The sequence below is a fragment of the Scomber japonicus genome, chromosome 1, assembly GCF_027409825.1.
Source record: "Scomber japonicus isolate fScoJap1 chromosome 1, fScoJap1.pri, whole genome shotgun sequence".
NCBI classification, from domain to species: domain Eukaryota; kingdom Metazoa; phylum Chordata; class Actinopteri; order Scombriformes; family Scombridae; genus Scomber; species Scomber japonicus.
This window is the reverse complement of record NC_070578.1, coordinates 36,419,518-36,437,701: the sequence shown is the minus strand read 5'-3', so window position 1 is coordinate 36,437,701 and position 18,184 is coordinate 36,419,518. Positions and strand designations below refer to the sequence as shown.

Below are 18,184 nucleotides of genomic sequence, written 5' to 3'. Positions count from 1 at the left end.
CAGCTGCAGCGTAGAGTATCACAACCCCTCACACTCTCATTACAGATTCAGGTTAAATGAACATGTCTGTCTTTATTTTTCTTCCTTTTTAGGAACATTTTAGAGCTGTAATTGTAATACCGCCATACCGTGAAACCGTGATATTTTTTCTTATGGTTATCATACCGCCAGACTCTCATACCGGCCCATGCTTAGTCATCGGCGCTCCACTGCTGTCTGTCTCTCCTCTGCTGTGCCGCTCACACAGAGTACTGAGAGAGACAGAAGAGGAGAGAAATGGAGAGATGGCGACCATAAATGACAGCAAAATGCAGTAGTAGTGGCTTTATATTTGTTATTTGCCAAATTTAGGTGTATTTGTTTAAGTTCAGCTCAGTGTGAGAGTCTTTACTCGAGCTGACGACACTCGTTACGTTACTGTTGGAGCATCACAAACCTCTGGACTAAAAAGCCAAGAAGACTAATGTTTATTCTTCGTATTAAGATCTTCTTTATCTTGATTATATTTATCGTTATCGGGACATTATATTACCTTTATCGAGATGTGAGATTTTGGTAATATCGCTCAATCGAACCAAGCCTACTCTGATGCAGCATATTTGTAGTTTGAAAGCAAAACGGACAAACCACAGGACTCTATCATAATATAATAGATTTGCATATTTTAAAGGTGCAGTGTGTAGGGTTTTAGTAGCGTTGAGGTTGCGGATTATAACCAAACAAACACACACACACTACTACTCACCTCCCAAGTGTGTAGGAAAACCTATAGAGGCCTCAATAGTAAGTCCTGTCCCCGAGACCGTGTTTCAGTCGTCTGTTGTGTGTTACTGCAGAAATATGGCAGCCATGGTGATGGATGATGACCCACTTCCTATGTGTAGATATAAAGAGCTCATTGTAACATAATGAAAGCACAATGAGTCTTATCTTCTAATATAATTAAAATATACTTACTTACATTTCTGCCACTAAATTCTACACACTGCACCTTTTTTTTTTTTTTTTTAATTTGCTCATTATTACTGTTGAAATAAGCCGTCTCATAAGCAACTTTTATATATATATTGTAACCATGGTAACAGATATGCAGTCTCCACCTGAGTGAGTGTGTGTGGGGATTATTTGTGAATCCAGTCGATCCAGCTGTGTGTGTGTTTTTTTGCTCGTGTTGCTGTCGTACTCCCAACAGTGTATTTTGGCAGATCTTTATTAAAATGTAAGTGGAATTTAGGAAGGTCGTGGTAGCCAAGAGGTTCCTGCAACAAGACACAAGGGACCTTTTTGTTGTTGCATGTTGTTCCCCTTTTTCTCCCTCTCTCTCCCCCCGGTTGTTTCCTGTTGGCCTCTTTGACAGCTACTATCAGTTAAAGACCGTGTAAAGTGAATTCAGCACGCACTATTACTACAGTCTACAGTTAGCCAGTTAGCTGAGTTAGCCACTGAGCTAGCAGCCGAGTTAGCCGCTGAGCTAGCAGCCGAGTTAGCCACCGAGCTAGCAGCTTAGTTAGCCGCTGAGTTAGCTGCCGAGCTAGCAGCTGAGTTAGCAGCAGAAAGCTCTCAGACGTTAGCGTCCATGTTTCTGGTAGAGGTGGTGACTTTGATTGACAGGTGACACTTGGTAGGGGGCGGGGCTTCAGCGGACTCGACAGCCACGCCCACAGCGTTTGGGAGCAGAGAAAGATGAGTTTTACACAACTTTGAAGCCTAATTTCATATATTTGGCGATTTTTATTTTTTTGAATCATTCAAATTTGGCAGGGTGGTTAACAACACACTTTTCTGTGGTATGTCAAACTCAGAACACATATTTATTCTTACTTTACACGGACTTTAAAGGCAAAAAAAAAAAACACGACCATGTCTTTGGGTCATATTTAGCGCCTCTTTTCTCCCCCAATTCCTCCCTCCAGTCACCTTGAACAGGTGTGAAAGCGCCCTAAATTAACACTGTGCACCCCTTGACAGCCATAGTGGAGTTCTTTTATCTTTTCTACTTCAGCAGCCATCTTCTCCAGTTGCTTTTATATCTGCTTTAAGCTTTGCTATCAAGTTTTTTTGGGAGATTTCAGAGACAAAGCTGCTATTGTATTTCCTCTGCCTTTCCAACATGTTATTAAAATGCACCCGCCCCCCCCTCCTCTTCTTCCTCCTTCCTCTTCCTCTTCCTCTTCCTCTTCCAGCCCGCGGAGCAACAGATCCTGGTGGGGATCTGCTGCATGATGAAGAAGTCCAAGTCCAAGCCGATGACCCAGATCCTGGAAAGGCTGTGCAGGTTCGAGTACATCACCGTGGTCATCTTCCCCGAGGACGTCATCCTCAACGAGCCCGTGGACAAATGGCCTCTGTGCGACTGCCTCATCTCCTTCCACTCCAAGGGTACGAGACGCCGCCGCCGCTTTGAGACAACCAGACAAAGATACACATTCATACAACAGTCACACACACACACACACACACACACACACACACACACACACACACACACACACACACACACACACACAGTGATCACCGGCACCTCGCTATTCACCCTAAAGCAGGGGAGTCAAACTCATTTTCATTCTCACTTACTTTCTCCCTCCTTCCTTCCTTCCTTCCTTCCTTCCTTCCTTCTTTCCTCCCTCCTTCCTGTCTCCATTCCTTCCCTCCCTCCTTCCTGCCTTCCTCTCTCCCTCCTTCCCGCCTTCCTCTCTCCCTCCTTTCCATCCTTCTTCCTTCCTCCCTCCTTTCCTTTCTCCTTCCTTCCTTCCTTCCTCCTTTCCTTCCCTCCCTCCTTCCCGCCTTCCTCTCTCTCTCCCTCCTTTCCTTCCTTCTTTCTTCCTCCCTTCTTTCCTTTCTCCTTCCTTCCTTCCTTCATTCCCTCCCTCCCACCCTCCCTCCTTTCCTTCCCTCCTTCCTCCCTCCCTCCTTTCCTTTCTCCTTCCTTCCTTCCTTCCTTCCTTCCTTCCATCCTTTCTCCTTTCCTTCCTTCTTCCTCCCTTCCTTCCTTGACTCGAGGACAACAGGAGGGTTAAACAAGAGCGTCTGTCTCATAATACAACGTCAGCATTATGCTCAGTCTGGAAACTTCTTTTTGAAAAGTGTTCGGTTTCCACAATAAATAAATAAAAGCGTTAAATTCAATTTACAAATAGCGATGAGGTCGAGAAACAAGAATGTGTGTTTTTTAAAAATATATTAAAACGTCATAAATGTAACCCTGAAGAGAGTCATTCAGCATCATGTGAGTCCGTCTCAAGGGTTTCAGTGTTTTTGAATGCTTTACTGAGTTTATAAGCTTCCCTGTTATTTTAAAAACAGGATGTTATCTATCAGTGTCAGTGGCTCTCAACCTTTTTCTCAGCCAAGTACTCCCTAACCAGCACAAAGCATATTTGGTTGGAAAAAAAGACGTAAGCATTGCATTCTCTTGAATTAGTTGGAAATAAAAAGGTATTAAAAATAACTAAAGAAGGGAAAAAAATAAATAATGAACTTTGTGAAGATTTGTCCACTTAAAGATAATGATCATCTAGGGCTGGGCAGTTAATCCAAACCGACATTTAGAAACTCTAATGGACTTAATCTTGCTCATGTCAGTTAGTCGTGGTGTTCACTGTTGCCATGACAACAAAGGTTGTGTATCTTTTAAAGGGATTTTAAAACTCCAGTCTCTAGTGATCATTTTAACCCAAACCATGATCTTTACATAGTTCTGATCAAGTAAACTAGACATTAACCACAGCTTCCTTCCTCTTTTCCTTTCTTCCTTCCTCCTTTCCTCTGTCCTTCCCTCCTTCCTTTCCTCTGTCCTTCTTTCCTTCCTTCCTCCCTCCTTCCTTCTTCCTTCCTCCCTCTTTCTTTCCTTCCTTTCTCCCTCCCTCCTTTCCTTCCTTCCTCCCTCCTCCCTTCCTTCCTCTGTCCTTCTTTCCTTCCTTCCTTCCTTCCTCCCTCCCTCCCTCCTTCCCTCCTTTCCTTTCTTCTTCCTCCCTTCCTCTCTCTTTCCTCCCTTCCTTCTATCCTCCCCCTTCCTTCCTTCCTTCTTTCCTTCCTTCCTTCCTTCAACCTCTTTTAGGATTATAATAAAGATATGTTTTTAAATTGAAGTGTGGAAAAATAAACGTGTCATTTTAAAGGATTTTTGAATTGATGCTATTTTTAAAGTATATATATATTTTTAAAATCTCATGTACCACTGATCTATGAGCTTAATCATCTGTTAAATCCTCTGCATGTAAAACCAGGATTCCCGCTGGATAAGGCAGTGAGCTACGCCAAGCTGAGAAACCCTCTGCACATCAATGACCTGGACATGCAGTACTACATACAGGACAGGTAATGTGTGTGTGTGTGTCTGTGTGTGTGTCTGTGTGTGTGTGTGTGTGTCTGTGTGTGTGTGTGTGAGATCATTTATAGCAGAGGTGTCAAACTCATATTCATTCAAGGGCCACAAACAGCCCAATTTGATCTCATGTGGGTCGGATCATTAGAAGGAAGGAAGGAAGGGAGGAAGGGAGGACAGAGAAGGAGAAGAAAGGAAAGAATAAAAGTGAGGAGGGAAGAAAGGAAAAAAAATGGAAAGGTTGGGGGGAAAAAGGGACAGGGAGGAAGGAATGAAGGAAGGAAAGGTGGAAGGAAAAGAATACAGGAAGGAAAGATGGAAGGAAGGGAGGAAGGACAGATGGAAGAAAGGGAGCAAGGAAGGAAGGAAATAAGACAGGAAGGAAAGTTGATAGGGAGGAAGGAATGAAGGAAGGAAAGGTGGAAGGAAGGAAAAGAATACAGGAAGGAAAGGTGGAAGGAAGGGAGGCAGGACAAATGGAAGGAAGGAAGGAAGGAAAAAAAGACAGGAAGGAAAGTGGGCCGAATTGGACCCCTCGGCAGGCCGGGTCTGGCCCACGGGCCGCATGTTTGACACCCCTGATTTAGATGTTTGAATCCTCCCTTGTGCATAGTGTATTCTAGCAGAGTTTGACACTAGAAGCTCCGTCTGTCTCACACTCCTCCAGCACCCAGCACCCAGCATCCAGCACCCAGCACCCTGCACCCTGCGCTCAGCTCAGATTGCAGCTCTTAACACGTGCACCGACAAGCGCATCACAACCACCTCCGAGAAACTTCACACTAGTGTGAGGTTGGAAACTTGAAGCCTTTCAGTGCACAAACACACTGAAGATGGACTTTACAGTGAAGCAGGAAACAGCAGATGAACTAGATTCTGGATTTTTAAATTAGGAAGGACGATAGATGTCATTTTCAGTATTTTTATCTTTTTAATTATGTATTTTCAGTATTGGTTTAAAGTATTAATGTAAAGTTGTAGTATCATTTGTACCGAAGGAAACAGAGGATAAACTTATTAACCCTCCTGTTGTCCTCGAGTCAAGGAAGGAAAGGAGGCAGGAAGGAAAAGAGGGAGGAAGGAAGAAGGAAGGAAAGGAGGGAGGGAGGAAGGATGGAGGAAGGAGGGAGGAAGGAAGGAAAGGAGGGAGGGAGGGAGGGAGGGAGGGAGGAAGGAAGGAAGGAAGGAAAGGAGGCAGGAAGGAAGAAAAGGAGGGAGGAAAGAAGGAGGGAGGGAGAAAGGAAAAGAGGAAGGAAGGAAGTAGGGGAAAGAAGGGAGAAGGAAGGAAAGAAGAAGGAGGGAGGGAGTGAGAAAGGAAAAGAGGGAGGAAGGAAAAGGGAGGGAGAAAGGAAAAAGAAGGAGGGAGAAAGGAAAAGAGGAAGGAAGGAGGGAAAGAAGGAAGGGAGGAAGGAAGGAAGGAGGGGAAAGAAGGAAGGAAGGAGGGAGGGAAAGACGGAAGGAAGGGAGGGAGAAAGGAAAAGAGGAAGGAAGGGGGGAAGAAGGAAGGAAGGAGGGAGGGAGGGAAAGAAGGAAGGAGGGAGGGAAAGACGGAAGGAAAGGAGGCAGGGAGAAAGGAAAAGAGGAAGGAAAGGAAGGAAGGAAGGAGGGAGGACAGATGGAAGGAAGGAAGGGAGGAAAGAAGGAACAGTTAAAATAGGTGGGGTCAATTTGACCCGGGAGGACGACAGGAAGATTAAACTGAACAATATTTGCAGAGATTAGGAAGGACGATAGATGTCATTTTGAGTATCTTTATCTTTTAATTATATATTTTCAGTATTGGTTAAAAGTATGAATGCAAAGTTGTAGTTTTTTTTATTTTTTATTAATCATTTGTTGTTGTTCTTGCAGGAGAGAGGTGTACCGCATCCTGCAGGAGGAAGGGATCGATCTACCGCGCTATGCTGTGCTGAACCGTGACCCAGATAAACCAGATGGTCAGTCTGCTATCGATAATCCATATATCTTCTTTTAGTTTTTAATTTACAGTTAACATAAAATGAGAAATAAAGATAATAAGCATGTTACTTTTCCTCCCTCCTTCCTGCCTTCTTTCCTCCCTCCCTCCTTTCCTTCCTTCCTTCCTTCATTCATTCATTCCTTCCTTCCCGCCTTCCTCTCTCCCTCCTTTCCTTCCTTCTTTCTTCCTCCTTCCTTCATTCATTCCTTCCTTCCTTCCCGCCTTCCTCTCTCCCTCCTTTCCTTCCTTCTTTCTTCCTCCTTTCCTTCCCTCCCTGCTTCCCGCCTTCCTCTCTCCCTCTTTTCCTTCCTTCTTTCTTCCTCCCTCCTGTCCTTTCTCCTTCCTTCCTTCCTTCCTCCTTTCCTTTCTCCTTCCTTCCTTCCTTCCTCCTTTCCTTCCCTCCCTCCTTCCCGCCTTCCTCTCTCCCTCCTTTCCTTCCTTCTTTCTTCCTCCTTTCCTTTCTCCTTCATTCCTTCCTTCCTCCTTTCCTTCCCTCCCTCCTTCCCGCCTTCCTCTCTCCCTCCTTTCCTTCCTTCTTCCTTCCTCCCTTCCTTCCTTCCTTCTTTCCTTCCTTCCTCCTTTCCTTTCTCCTTCCTTCCTTCCTTCCTCCTTTCCTTCCTCTCTCCCTCCTTCCCGCCTTCCTCTCTCCCTCCTTTCCTTCCTTCTTCCTTCTTCCTTCCTCCCTCCTTTCCTTCCTTCCTTCCTTCCTTTCTTCCTTCCTCCTTTCCTTCCCTCCTTTCCTTCCTTCCTCCTTTCCTTCCCTCCCTTTCTCCTTCCTTCCTTCCTCCCCCACCCCCCCCTCCCCCCCCTGTCTTAATAAAACTCTCTCCGCTCTGAAGCTCCTCTCCCTGCAGCATCCCGAGGCCATTAATTTAAGCCTGCATTGGTTTTATTTCAGCTTGTGGATAAATATAGTATCAAATGTGAAGCAGCCGCAAGTGTCCCATACTTGAGAGGAAGGGAGGAAGGACAGATGGAAGGAAGGGAGCAAGGAAGGAAAGATGACAGGGAGGAAGGAATTAAGGAAGGAAAGATGGAAGGGAGGAAGGAAAGATGACAGGGAGGAAGGAATGAAGGAAGGAAAGGTGGAAGGAAGGAAGGAAAAGAATACAGGAAGGAAAGATGGAAGGAAGGGAGGAAGGACAGATGGAAGGAAGGAAGGACAGATGGAAGGAAGGAAAAAAGACAGGAAGGAAAAATGACAGGGAGGAAGGACAGAGGAAGGAAGGGAGCAAGGAAGGAAGGAAAGATGACAGGGAGGAAGAAAGGAAAAGAATACAGGAAGGAAAGATGGAAGGGAGGAAGGACGGAAGGAAAGATGACGGAGGAAGGAATGAAGGAAGGAAGGACAGATGGAAGGAAGGGAGCAAGGAAGGAAGGAAAGATGACAGGGAGGAAGGAAGGAAAAGAATACAGGAAGGAAAGATGGAAGGGAGGAAGGACGGAAGGAAAGATGACGGAGGAAGGAATGAATGAATGAAGGAAGGAAGGACAGATGGAAGGAAAAGAATACAGAAAGGAAAGATGGAAGGTGTTTATTTACAGTTAATATAAAAAAGGAAATAAAGATAATAAACATGTTACTTTTCCTCCACTTCCTGATTTAATTCAGATCCCCCCCCCCCCACCCCCCCCCCATCTTAATAAAACTCTCTCAGCTCTGAAGCTCCTCTCCCTGCAGCATCCCGAGGCCATTAATTTAAGCCTGCATTGGTTTTATTTCAGCTTGTGGATAAATATAGTATCAAATGTGAAGCAGCCGCAAGTGTCCCATACTTGAGAGGAAGGGAGGAAGGACAGATGGAAGGAAGGGAGCAAGGAAGGAAAGATGACAGGGAGGAAGGAATTAAGGAAGGAAAGATGGAAGGGAGGAAGGACACATGGAAGGAAGGGAGCAAGGAAGGAAGGAAAGATGACAGGGAGGAAGGAATGAAGGAAGGAAAGATGGAAGGAAGGGAGGAAGGACAGATGGAAGGAAGGAAAAAAGACAGGAAGGAAAAATGACAGGGAGGAAGGACAGAGGAAGGAAGGGAGCAAGGAAGGAAGGAAAGATGACAGGGAGGAAGGAAGGAAAAGAATACAGGAAGGAAAGATGGAAGGGAGGAAGGACGGAAGGAAAGATGACGGAGGAAGGAATGAATGAAGGAAGGAAGGACAGATGGAAGGAAAAGAATACAGGAAGGAAAGATGGAAGGTGTTTATTTACAGTTAATATAAAAAAGGAAATAAAGATAATAAACATGTTACTTTTCCTCCACTTCCTGATTTAATTCAAATCCCCCCCCCCCCCCCCCTCTGTCTTAATAAAACTCTCTCCGCTCTGAAGCTCCTCTCCCTGCAGCATCCCGAGGCCATTAATTTAAGCCTGCATTGGTTTTATTTCAGCTTGTGGATAAATATAGTATCAAATGTGAAGCAGTCGCAAGTGTCCCATACTTGAGAGCTGTGATATGAAGAGTCTGGCATTCAAATCCTGTTTTTACACGGTGACCTCGAGGCGGGCCGGTCGGTCCCCGCCACTCGATGAGAGATCAGATGTTTTATGTCTCGGCTTTCCTTTGACAGTAAATGACTGTTTTTTAGAAACAAGCGATGGACGTCACATGGTTCAGAGTGCAGAGCTGCTTCACAGGGCCCCGAGAATAAACAGCAGCGGGGGGGCCGAACGTCATCTGTGTATATTAGCAGGGTAGTGAAATGTGTGTGTGTGTGTGTGTGTGTGTGTGTGTGTGTGTGTCAGAGTGCAACCTGGTGGAAGGAGAGGACCACGTGGAGGTGAACGGAGAAATATTCCAGAAGCCTTTTGTTGAGAAACCCGTCTGTGCCGAGGACCACAACGTCTACATCTACTACCCCACCTCTGCTGGAGGGGGCAGCCAGCGCCTCTTCAGAAAGGTTTTTTTTTTTTAATTTTTTTTTATTTATCCTAAATCTCCTCCCATCAAACCACAAAGTCAGTTAGGTTATAAATATCGTAAAACCAAGATGCTACTTCAGTTGAAAAGAATCACCGGCAGCATCTTTTGAATTGTCCCATTAAAGTTTATTTAACCCTCCTGTCGTCCTCCCGGGTCAAATTGATCCCGTCTCCTTTTGACTGTTCCTTCTTTCCTTCCTCTTTCTTTAATTTTTCCTTCTTTCTTCCCCTCCTTCCCTCTTTCTTTGCTCTTCTTCCTTCCTTCCTCACTCCTTTCCTTTCTCCCTCCCTCCCTCCTTCCTCCCTTCCTTCCTTCCTTCCTCCCTCCTTACTCCCTTCCTTCATTCATACCTCCTTTCCTTTCTCCCTCCTTCCTTACTCCTTCCTTCCTCCCTTCTTACTCCCTTCCTTCCTTCCTTACTCCTTCCTTCCTTACTCCCTCCCTCCTTACTCCCTTCCTAACTCCTTTCCTTTCTCCCTCCTTCCTTCCTCCCTCCCTTCCTCCCTCCTTCCTTACTACTTCCCTTCCTTCCTTCCTCCCTCCCTCCCTCGACCTGAGGACAACAGGAGGGTTAAACATACAGCGCATTTTAAAAGACAACAGTCACAAAGTGCTTCACATTCAAAATAATTAAAATCAAACACAATCATATAAAATCAAGATAAATACAAATAAAGACACCAGATAAAATATACAGAGTCAAGTTAAAGCATGAAATACCACAAACTACCTACCGATGGTTTTTAAGGTGCTTTCACACCACTAGTTGGATTATTAGGTCGCACCAGGCAGTAAAATAGTTACTATGTATGTATGCCCTCTAGTCTGCAGCCCCAAAGCTTTGGAATAGTCTCCCAATAAGCTTTTGAGGTCCTCGAATAATGTGGACTCCTTAAAAAAGCATCTAAGGGCGCTTTCACTCCACTAGTTTGATTATTTGGTCCGCACCAGGCAGTAAAATAGTTACTATATAGCATACAGGCTGCGGTGTGGTCCGCGTTCACACCTGCAAACGAATCAAAGTTGGTCTGATTGACGTTCCTTCATCTTCCGGTAGGTCGGCATTTGGTGCGGAGTCAAGCGGAGGTGGTCTCGGTCCGCTTGATTTAGGGCACATTCGATTGATGCTTTCACACCAACGAAAACGGACTAAACTAAGAGCTTTTGTGAAAGCGCCCTAAGGGCAGCAGCAGTTGGTGCGAACTGAACAGTTCATTTGGACCAAAAGCTCTTAGTTCGGTTAGTTTTCGTTGGTGTGAAATCATCAATCACACTCGGATGTGCACTAAATCAAGCGGACCGAGAACTCCAAAAAGAGGTGGTCTCGGTCCGCTTGACTACGCACCAAATGCTGACTTACCAGAAGATGAGGGAACGTCAATCGGTTTGTTAATTTACAAAGGTTCAGAAGACATTGAACATCTCTAAAATACAAGTGAGACTGATGCAAGCTGTATAACCCTCCTGTTGTCCTCGAGTCAAGGAAGGAAAGGGAGGGAGGGAGGAAGAAGGAAGGAATGGAGGAAGGAATGGAGGGAGGGAGCAAGGAGGGATGGAGCAAGGAGGGATGAAGGAAGGGAGGAAGAAGGAAGGAAGGAAAGACAGAAGAAAGGAAGGGAGGAAGAAGGAAGGAAAGGAGGATGGAAAGGAGGAAGGGAGGAAAGGAAAGAAGGAAGGAGGATGAAAGGGAGGAAAGGAAAGAGAAGGGAAAAAGGAAGGGAGGAAAGAAGGACATGGGAAAGAAGGAAGGACAGATGGAAGGAACAGAGGAAGATGGAAGGGAAGAAGGAAGGGAGGAAAGGAAAGGAAAGGAAGGAGGGAGGCAGAAAGGGAAAGAGGGAGGGAGGAAGGTAGGACAGATTAAAGGAAGGAAGAAAGGAAATAAGGAAGGAAGGAACAGTCAACACAGACGGGGTCAATTTGACCTGGGAGGACGAAAGGAAGGTTAATAATTTCCACTTTGTTTTGTTTTTTTAATTAATATCCTAATAGACTATATCTGCATTTAGGATCTACTATCTTTTACCACTTTGGTACCAGTTGTTTTAACCAGAGTGGTTTTAAAAAGGTTTGTAAGGTCTTGTATTTAATGAGGTAAACGCTGCAGGTTATTCTATGACGTGTTTATGCAGCGAGAACAAACTGATCTATTTAACACACCACCAAGTTATAGAGTTACAAACTACTGTAATTATACTGCTTTGAACCAAGTGCACTCATGTTCCTGAAGTTAACAGCTCTCAGGTTTATATTTAGGAAAAGGGTTACAAGGTCTTGGTCTTGACATTTTGATTTCGAATGTACAACCCCCCCTCCTCCTTTTTATCTTTTTAAAGTAATAAATGGCGACAGTTAATCAAGTCAAACAGAGAAGAACACAACAGGTGTTAATCTTGCAGCAGCACTTAGACCACCAGACCCCTCGTAAAACACTCGAAACACGAGGTACACGAGTTGCTGTTGCTGCTCCAGAGACGCATCATCATCATAAATCAGCCGCCAAGCACGTAGCTGCTGTTTGCTTTGTTCTGACTGTGATGCTTCTTAACCCTCCTGTTGTCCTCCAGTCAAGGAAGGAAGGAAGGAAGGGAGGGAGGGAGGAAGGAAAGAAAGAAGGGAGGGAGGCAGGATGGAAGGGAGGAAGAAGGAATGAAGGGAAGGAGGGAGGGAGGCAGAAGGGAGGGAGGGAGGAAGGAATGAAGGAAAGGAGAGAGGAATGAATGAAGGAAAGGAGGAGGAAGGAAGGAAGGGAGGGAAGGAAGAAGGAAGGTAGGAGGGAGGGAGGGAGGAAGGATGGAAGAAGGAATGAAGGAAAGGAGGGAGGGAGGCAGGAAGGGAGAAAGAAGGAAAGGAGAAAGGAAGGAAGGAAAGGAAGAAAGAAGGAAGGAAAGGAGGAAGGGAGGAAGGAAGGAAGGAAAGGAGAGAGAGAGAGGAAGGAAGGGAGAAAGGAAGGAAAGGAGAAAGGAAGGAAAGGAGAGAGAGAGGAAGGAAGGAAAGGAGAGAGGAAGGAAGGAAGGAAAGGAGGAAGGGAGGAAAGGAGGGAGGAAGGATGGAAGGGAGGAAGAAGGAATGAAGGAAAGGAAGGAGGAAGGAAAGGAGGAAGGAAGGAGGGAGGGAGGAAGGAAGGAAGGAAAGGAGGGAGGGAGGAAGGAAGAAAGGAAAGGAGGGAGGAAGGAAGAAAGGAAAGGAGGCAGAAAGGAAGAAAGGAAAAGAGGAAGGAAGGAAGGAAAGAAAGAAAGAAAGAAGGGAGGAAAGAAGGAACAATCAAAACAGACGGGGTCAATTTGACCCAGGAGGACGACACAAAGGTTAAAGAGACTAAACAGTTTAAACTAATGGATTCAAGTTTTGATGTTGATACCTTTTCTTTTCTTTTTTTACTCATCTCTCTCTTTAATTGTGTAGATTGGGAGTCGGAGCAGTGTGTACTCACCAGAGAGCAACGTGAGGAAGACCGGCTCGTACATCTACGAAGAGTTCATGCCAACGGACGGCACCGATGTGAAGGTGGGGTATCCATAGCGACCATCTAGACCAGCGGTGTCAAACTCGTTTTCATTAAAGGGCCACATATAGTACAGCCCAATGTGATCTGATGGGGGCCAGATCAGTAACAAGGAAGGAAGGAAGAAAAGAAGGAAGGGAGGAAGAAAAGAAGGAAATGAGGAACGGAGGAAGGAAAGGAGGAGGGAAGGGAGGAAAAGAAGGAAATAAGGAAGGGTGGAAAGGAAGGAAATAAGGAAGGGAGGAAGGAAAGGAGGATGGAAGGGAGGAAAAGAAGGAAATGAGGAAGGGAGGAGGAAAAGAAGGAAATGAGGAAGGGAGGAAAAGAAGGAAATAAGAAGGAAGGGAGGAAAAGAAGGAAAGAAGGAGGAAATAAGGAAGGGATGAAGGAGGAAATAAGGAAAGGAGGAGGAAAAGAAGACAGGAAGGAAGGTAATAAGGAAAGGAGGAGGAAAAGAAGGAAATAAGGAGGAAAAGAAGACAGGAAGGAAGGACAGTGGGCCAGATTGGACCCCTTGGCAGGCCTTTTCTGGCCCACGGACCTCATGTTTGACACCCCTGATCTAGACAATATATTTTAAAACTCTTAGCTTAGTCTTATGGCTGTGGGTGTTTCCTGTCGTCCTCAGGTGTACACGGTAGGGCCGGACTACGCTCACGCCGAGGCCCGAAAATCTCCCGCTTTGGACGGGAAGGTGGAGCGAGACAGCGAAGGCAAAGAGGTCCGTTACCCGGTCATGCTCTCCGCCATGGAGAAACTGGTAGCCCGTAAAGTCTGCTTAGCATTCAAGGTGAGTTAATCTGCTCGGCTGTGTCACGGTTAAATACTTCCCCCTCACATTACTGATTTTTTGTCTGCTCGGCTGTGTCACAGTTAAATTTTTCCCCCTCACGTTACTGATTTTTCCTCTGCTCGGCTGCGTCACAGTTAAATTCTTCCCCCTCACATTACTGATTTTTTTGTCTGCTCTGCTGTGTCACAGTTAAATTCTTCCCCATCACATTACTGATTTTTCCTCTGCTCGGCTGTGTCACGGTTAAATTCTTCCCCCTCACATTACTGATTTTTTTCTCTGCTCGGCTGTGTCACAGTTAAATTCTTCCCCCTCACATTACTGATTTTTCGTCTGCTCTGCTGTGTCACAGTTAAATTCTTCCCCTTCACATTACTGATTTTTCGTCTGCTCGGCTGTGTCACAGTTAAATTCTTCCCCCTCACATCACTGATTTTTCGTCTGCTCGGCTGTGTCACGGTTAAATTCTTCCCCCTCATGTTACTGATTCTTTGTCTGCTTGGCTGTGTCACAGTTAAATTCTTCCCCCTCACATTACTGATTTGTTCTGCTCGTTTTAATCTCCGCAGCAAACGGTGTGCGGCTTCGACCTTCTCCGAGCCAACGGACACTCGTATGTGTGCGACGTCAACGGTTTTAGTTTTGTGAAGAACTCGATGAAGTACTACGACGACTGTGCCAAGATCCTCGGGTAACTTTCTTTGAAACATATTTCATCTTTATTGGATCATTTTCATATTTATTTATTTATTTATTTATTTATTTAAATTCCTTCCTTCTTTCCTCCCTTCCTTCCTTCCTTCCATCTGTCTTTTCTTCCTTCCTTCCTTCCTTCCTTCCTTCCTTCCTTTCTTCCTTCTTTCTTTCCTGCCATCGGTCTTTCCTTCCTTCCTTCCTTCCTTTCTTCCATCTGTCTTTCCTTCCTTCCTTCCTTCCTTCCTTCTGTCTTTCCTTCCTTCCTTCCTTCTGTCTTTCCTTCCTTCCTTCCTTCCTTCCTTCTGTCTTTCCTTCCTTCTGTCTTTCCTTCCTTCCTTCCTTCTGTCCTTCCTCCCTTCCTCTTTCCTTCAATCTGTCTTTCCTTTCTTCCTTCCTTCCTTCTGTCTTTCCTTCCTTCCATCCTTCTGTCTTTCCTTCCTTCCATCCTGCTGTCTTTCCTTCCTTCCTTCCTTCCTTCCTTCCTTCTGTCTTTCCTTCTTTTCTTCCTTCCTTCTTTCTGTCTTTTCTTCCTTCCTTCCTTCCTTCCTTCCTTCTGTCTTTCCTTCCTTCCTTCCTTCCTTCTGTCCTTCCTCCCTTCCTCTTTCCTTCAATCTGTCTTTCCTTCCTTCCTTCCTCCCTTCCTCCCTTCAGGAACATCGTGATGCGTGAGCTGGCTCCTCAGTTTCAGATCCCCTGGTCCATCCCACTGAGGCTGAAGATATTCCCATTGTTCCCACCACATCAGGGACCATGTGAGTCACAGCAGTAGGAAGTGAAATGCAAAAAAAAAAAAAAAAACCCAGTTGAGCAATATGTCTTCAGTGGAAAGTGAATTCACTGCACTCATCATGTGTATTACTGTAATTTTTACCTTCCAACCTATTATAATTATTTTTCCTTGTGTTCAGCATTTGGTTTGTTTAAGCTGTGTTTAAATGTTTAAATGTGCTTTTAGAAATAAACTTTACTTACTGTGGTGAGATCATCAGCGTACACCTGGATTAAAACTGCAAACACTGCTTTTTTTAAAGGGGTTAACACAGGGGTGTCAAACATGCGGCCCCGTGTGCCAGAACCGGCCCGCCAAGGGGGTGCAATCCGGCCCACTTTCCTTCCTGTGTTCTTTTCCTTCCTTCCATCTGTCCTTCCTACTTCCTTTTATCCTTTCTTTGTTCCTTCCTTCCTTTCTTCCTTCCATCTGTCCTTCTTCCCTTTCTTCCTTCTGTCCCTTCTTCCCTTTCTTCCCTTCTGTCCTTCCTCCCTTTCTTCCTTCTGTCCCTTCCTACCTTTCTTCCCTCCTTCCTTTTGCCTCTCTTTCCTTCCTTCCCTTCTTATTTCCCTTCCTTCCTTCCTTCTTTCCCTCCCATCTTTTTAAATGATCCGGCCCACATGAGATCAGATTGGTCTGTATGTGGCCCTTGAATGAAAATGAGTTTGACACCTCTGGGTTAACAGATACTATAATATGCATTTCAAACCAGTTTTTCTTAAAGTTAGTGTTTATTCTCTTGTGAAATATGAGAAGCTTTCTCCCCTTCAGGCTCAAATGACTCAATGAGAAGGTAAACATGAACTTAAAGGGATCACAGGTAGACGGTTGTTTATTTAAAAGGAGTTAGAAGCTCAAAAAGATACTTAAGACACTTCAATAAGGATAAACAGTGTCAATAAAATAGATTTAAAGTTACCTGATATAAATATTAAATTGTGTTTAAACTCATCCCCCCCCACATGTTAAAATTGACCTGAGGATAAAAGGCATTAAATCAAAGAATGAGGTTTAATTTTCATTTAAATTTGGCTTTTTGACCATAAGGAAGGAAGGAAGGAAGGAAGAAAGGAAGAGTAGACAGGAAGGAAGGAAGAAAAAGAAGACATGAAAGAAGGAAGGAAGAAAAAGAAGACAGGAAGGAAGATGGAAGGAAGGAAAGGAAAAGAAGGAAAGAAGGAAAAAAGGAAGGAATGATGGAAGGAAGAAAGGAAGAGTAGACAGGAATAAAGAGAAGGAAGGAAGGAAGGAAGGAAAATAAGACAGAAAAGGAAGGAAGAAAAAGAAGACGTGAAAGAAGGAAGGGAAGATGTAAGGAAGGGAGGAAAGTGGGCAGATCAGACCCCACGGTGGGCCGGATGTTTGAGAGAGAGAGAGAACAAGAGTTTAAAAAGGAACAACAATATGAACACATGACTATTTATAAATGTCTTGTTTTATTTTAGAGTCCCATTAATGAGAGGTGTGTGTGTGGTGTGTGTGTGTGTGTGTGTGTGTGTGTGTGTGTGTGTGTGTGTGTGTGTGTGTGTGTGTGTATTCACCTTTTTTCAGGATGGAGCTACGCTGCGTCATCGCCGTCATCCGACACGGAGACAGAACACCCAAACAGAAGATGAAGATGGAAGTTCGCAACCCATTGTACGTTCTCTCTCTCTCTCTCTCTCTCTCTCTCTCTCTCTCCCTCTCTCCCTCTCTCTCCCTCTCTCTCCCTCTCTTTTATTTCAATGACTGATTTTTTTTTTAACCCCTTTGTATATATGAGTAACCCTAACCCAGGGGGGTCAAAACTCATTTTCATTCAAGGGCCCACATACAGCCCAGTTTAATCTCACGTGGGCCAGATCATTAAAAGATGGAAGGAAGGAAGGAAGGAAGACAATACAGGAAGGAAGGAAGGAAGACAAGACAGGAAGGAAGGAAGATAAGACAGGAAGGAAGGAAGGAAGATAAGACAGGAAGAAATGAAGGAAGGAAAATAAGACAGGAAGGAATGAATGAAGGAAAATAAGAGGAGAAGGAATGAATGAAGCGAGGACAGATGGAAGGAAGAAAAAGAAGCAAGGACAGATGGAAGGAAGGAAGGAAGGAAAGAAGCAAGGACAGAAGGACAGATGGAAGGAAGGAAGGAAGGAAGGAAGGAAAATAAGACAGAAAGGAAGGAAGGGAAGATGGAAGGAAGGGAGGAATAAGGAAGGTGGGCTGGATTGGACCCCTCGGCGGGCCGGATCTCGCCCCACGGGCCTCATGTTTGACATCCCTGCCTTTTAAAAGGTTCTGCATAGAGCTCATATCACCCACAGCATAAAATAATACAATAAAATAACAGCTGACATTTACAGATAAATGAGCTGGTCATCACATTTTCAACAGGAATTCATAATTAAATAAGCTACTAAATATTTATTACTAATTATTAACTAAATATTACTAATTCAACATTGCATCAATCCCAGTAACTCTTCCTCTTAATGATAATAATAATACAATGAATACTACTAATATCTAGTACCTATGTGAATATTTTTCTTACCTTAACTTTTTCTTTACTTTTACTTTAACTGGTTAAAAAAAAAAGGGAAAAAAAAGAAAAAGAAATATCCATGTCTTAAAATTGTGGCTCATGTCCTCAAATAAAACTTTTTGATTAATTGAAGTGTTTTTTGTGGTTTTGATTCATTCAGGTTCTTTGATCTATTTGAAAAATATGGGAGGGTACAAAACTGGGAAATTAAAGCTGAAGAAGCCAAAACAACTGCAGGTAACACAACCTTTTTATATTTATGTGTGTGTGTTAATGGTGGTGTTCACTGTTCTCAGCCTCTTTCTCTGCTCCCAAACGCTGTGGGCGTGGCCGCCGAGTTCGCTGAAGCCCCGCCCCCCTACCAAGTGTCACCTCTCAATCAAAGTCACCACCTCTACCAGAAACATGGACACTACGTCTGAGAGCTTTCTGCTGCTAACTCAGCTGCTAGCTCGGCGGCTAAACTCGGCTCCTAGCTCAGCTGCTAACACGGCGGTTAGCTCGGCGGCTAACTCAGCTGCTAGCTCGGCGGCTAACTCAGCTGCTAGTTCGGCGGTTAGCTCAGCTAACTGGCTAACTGTAGACTGTAGTAGTAGTAGTTTACGCTGAATGTATTTATACCTCTACAGCAGCAGGGGCGGGTTTATGCTAATCTTCAGATCCTGAACACAGAAATATTGAAACACAGTTTGTGAAGC

The 18,184-nt window shown here is 44.6% G+C and overlaps 1 protein-coding gene across 1 annotated transcript in view; it reads left to right on the top strand.

The window, feature by feature from the left end:
• Positions 1-18,184, top strand: part of ppip5k1a (diphosphoinositol pentakisphosphate kinase 1a) — a 36,971-nt gene that overhangs the window by 10,239 nt on the left and 8,548 nt on the right. Inside the window, 12 exon segments of the mRNA XM_053324551.1 lie at positions 2,184-2,379; positions 4,227-4,317; positions 6,176-6,261; positions 9,025-9,179; positions 12,608-12,709; positions 13,336-13,497; positions 14,070-14,191; positions 14,848-14,894; positions 14,897-14,948; positions 16,517-16,603; positions 17,647-17,671; positions 17,673-17,723. Of these exon segments, the coding sequence (XP_053180526.1) occupies positions 2,184-2,379; positions 4,227-4,317; positions 6,176-6,261; positions 9,025-9,179; positions 12,608-12,709; positions 13,336-13,497; positions 14,070-14,191; positions 14,848-14,894; positions 14,897-14,948; positions 16,517-16,603; positions 17,647-17,671; positions 17,673-17,723 (1,176 nt within the window).